The sequence below is a fragment of the Laccaria bicolor genome, genomic scaffold, assembly GCF_000143565.1.
Source record: "Laccaria bicolor S238N-H82 LACBIscaffold_230 genomic scaffold, whole genome shotgun sequence".
In the NCBI taxonomy this organism is placed as follows: domain Eukaryota; kingdom Fungi; phylum Basidiomycota; class Agaricomycetes; order Agaricales; family Hydnangiaceae; genus Laccaria; species Laccaria bicolor.
In genome coordinates this window covers 233-3,293 of record NW_001890088.1, presented here as the reverse complement: position 1 = coordinate 3,293, position 3,061 = coordinate 233, and the positions used below count along the sequence as shown (strand labels likewise).

General features: G+C 47.7%; 2 protein-coding genes across 2 annotated transcripts; both read left to right on the top strand.

The window, feature by feature from the left end:
• Positions 1-745: 745 nt before the first annotated feature.
• On the top strand, positions 746-1,405 carry LACBIDRAFT_302995 (uncharacterized protein; the record flags this gene model as incomplete). Its single annotated transcript, XM_001890934.1, has 4 exons — positions 746-1,013; positions 1,066-1,082; positions 1,138-1,239; positions 1,289-1,405. The coding sequence occupies 4 exons, from the start codon at positions 746-748 to the stop codon at positions 1,403-1,405; spliced, it is 504 nt and encodes a 167-aa protein (XP_001890969.1).
• Positions 1,406-1,747: 342 nt separating this feature from the next.
• Positions 1,748-2,563, top strand: LACBIDRAFT_302994 (glycoside hydrolase family 28 protein; the record flags this gene model as incomplete). The annotated part of the gene is made up of 8 exons (XM_001890933.1): positions 1,748-1,827; positions 1,880-1,963; positions 2,016-2,034; positions 2,093-2,154; positions 2,205-2,247; positions 2,301-2,317; positions 2,369-2,384; positions 2,438-2,563. 8 exons carry the CDS (start codon positions 1,748-1,750, stop codon positions 2,561-2,563), a joined length of 447 nt encoding a protein of 148 aa, XP_001890968.1.
• Positions 2,564-3,061: the final 498 nt, after the last annotated feature.

The following is a 3,061-nucleotide window of genomic DNA, read 5'->3' as shown; positions in this document are numbered from 1 at the left end:
AATCGCTAAGCGGCTCCGGAACCGCTCGGTCCAGGACGCGTTGTTCACAGGTAGCCTCAGGTAGCGCGTGTGGTAATTGTGAGAGTCGAACAGGGTTGAAGGCGGTACAAGGGGATCCGTACCCGAACAGATCATAAACGACCCATCTTGCCAACGAGGTTCGTCTCGGGCCGTCGGGGGGTACTATTGTAGCGAAGATCTAGCGAAAGGGAAGGATGGTGTGATACCCGGTCGGGAAGATGTTGGTGAGTTGGGGAGTGTAAACGAATGGCAGCCTCGCCCACGTATCTCTGATTCGTTGAGCGCAGCATGACACAATCAAAGAAGAATATGACATCCATTGATTGTCAAAAACTTCTAGTTGGGCAGGCAACCGGCGGCGTGAAGACAGAAGAAGTTCATTGACGTTCGAACGTCACACCTTTCGTGGTACGATGGGGCGACGCGCACTTGGCTAGGCTGGGTCACTCTCGGCAGGTAACTGAGGTTGATTCTCTCCAGTATTCATTGCAAGGTGGCGAGCCGACTTTGCAGATACAAATCTCCTGGTAGCCTACGGGCTTCACGCGTACAGGGTGGACGTGATCCAGAAGCATGTGACGAAGTTATACGATGAGCCTGTGCATCGAATTTATGCGGCCACGGGATTACCCCATCACTTTGCAGGTTGACTTTGTTACCGGCTTTGACTATAACAGTCTTTTCAGTTTTGACTGGACGGTCCTGCCATCCCCCACTTTTTCCCATGCTCTTCGGCGTCACGACTTCGCTGCTGGCTTATGCCTGCCTAGCTACCGCGGTGACCACCTTTACCGTTCCACACCTTGCAGGCCAAGATGACACGCCCGCTTTACTAGAGGCGATGAAGGACCTCTCTTCGGATTCGACGATTTTATTCGAAAGCGGTATCACTTACAATATCTTCACGCCCATTCAATTCCCCGAATTAACCAACGTCGAAATTCGTATTGAGGGAAACCTAACATATCCGACAGATATACCGACAATACAAAGTAAGTTTTATTTGCTAGACTTTGAGTACCCCCAGATAACCTTCGTCGTCAGAAATTGTGGGTGCGGCGGTAAGATCAATTGTCCTCCATCTCCTCGATACCGAAAACTAATGGCTCGTTGTAGGGTTTTCCTGGCTCATGGATCACCTTCACTGGTGGAACCAACGTGACGCTTCAGGGCTCCTTGGATCCTCATTGGGGATGGATTGATGGTCATGGCCAAGCGGTGAGTACCCGATCATTCTACAATCTGCGTGATCTTACCCATATTTCAGTGGTGGGATGCCCAGAATCAGATTAATCGTCCGCATGGAATTGCATTTAGCCATATCAACAATGGCGTCATTCGGAATATGAAGATTTGGAAGGTATCGTCTCATCCTTCACGGTGATGACCTCTGGATTGAGGGGCACCTCTTCGTTTAAAGCCCATAGCGTGGAACTTCGCAACGAGCGGTTCTTCAAATATCCATGCGTTCAATAACACGATTATCGCTGTGTCGAGCACTCAGGTACGAAAGCTATCTTTCTCTCGCCTTCGGAAATAGTAACGACGCATTTATCCAGTCCTTCCCATTCAACACGTGAGTGGGCTTGACGTTCTCTATTCTTTGGTCCCACTTATGACACCGCTTATGCTTCATTAGGGACGGTGAGCGCCATCGTTCCCGTGGTTCGGTAAATTGAGCGCTTAGTTGCCGAGTTACATAGGGTTTTCTGCCGGGGGATCTAATATGATTTTCGAAGACAATTTTATCCAGAATGGCGACGACTGCCTTACTGTCGGAAGTGGCGCGTCTAATATTACCTTCAGGTATCTGCAACAGTCTTACCCCGTTAGCTCTAATTTGTGAACGACCCCGTAGGAACACCTATTGTGAAGGCGGGCATGGACTTTCGATTGGGTCCCTCGGAAAGGCTGGTCAAGTCGCCAATGTTCAAAACGTCCTGTGAGTATATTCGATGTGTTTCATTGGCACACGAACTCATTGTACCGATCAGTATTGAGAATATCCAGATGGTTGGTCCTCATCGTTGCCTAATATTGAAACCAAATATGATCTCTGCTGTCCCCCCAGAAAAACAGCTTATATGGCGCTCGATTCAAGAGCTGGGCAGGCGGCAATGGTCTCGCTCGAAAGTAAGGTCATTCTTTCTCCGACTTAGTATTGATGAACAACCATATTTCAGCATTACATGGAGGAACATCGCCTTCGTCGACGTTCCGTTCCCCGCAAGTTTTCTGCCTCTACAGTTTTTGCGTGTTTTCTAACCATTTTTCTATAGATCTACGTGACACAAAAGTACTCTTTCTATTCTTGACTTTCCTCTCCTTGATTGATCGGTCGCGCTAGCTATTGGGATCCAGGCGTGAGCTATTTCTCGTCAATTTTACACTTTCCAATCTCCTAAATTTTATCTAGGCCGGTCCAAAACCTAACTCTACAAGCAGCAACAACACCCATATTCAAGACTTCATGTTCGAAAATTTCACAGGCATTATAAAAGAGTATCTTCCATCCATTAGCTCCGCTTTTCATCCATCCTGACGCTTGACAGTAAACCCTACGTGGAAGGGTCATGCATTACCAATCCCTGCTGGTTTGGTTTTCACCCGAATAAATATGATATGGTCTCACTTTGGTTACTAATAGGTACGCTGTCCCTGGTGCGACGGGGAAAGAAGTCATTATATATGATCTTGCTCCCAGCACCTGTACGTGACCCGTTCTTTCTCTGCTCTTTTGTCTTACTTTGAATGGTAGCCTCGAATATTGTCGCGAAGAACATCGTCGCCACCACACAAACACACGTACCTGCAGCCGTTATGTGCGACCCCAAGGCAGTGCGTGATACATGACTTTCTCGATTAAGGCGGCTGACTAGCAATCTGTAGATAACCTACAATACCGGTTTCAAGTGTTGGAATGGCCTATATCTCCCGACCTCCAAGTAGGCTGGTTGGTTGATCAATTCATATTCACTGTCAACCTCCGTATCACCATTCAATATTCACTCATGGTATAACATATGGTTGTTGTTATTCG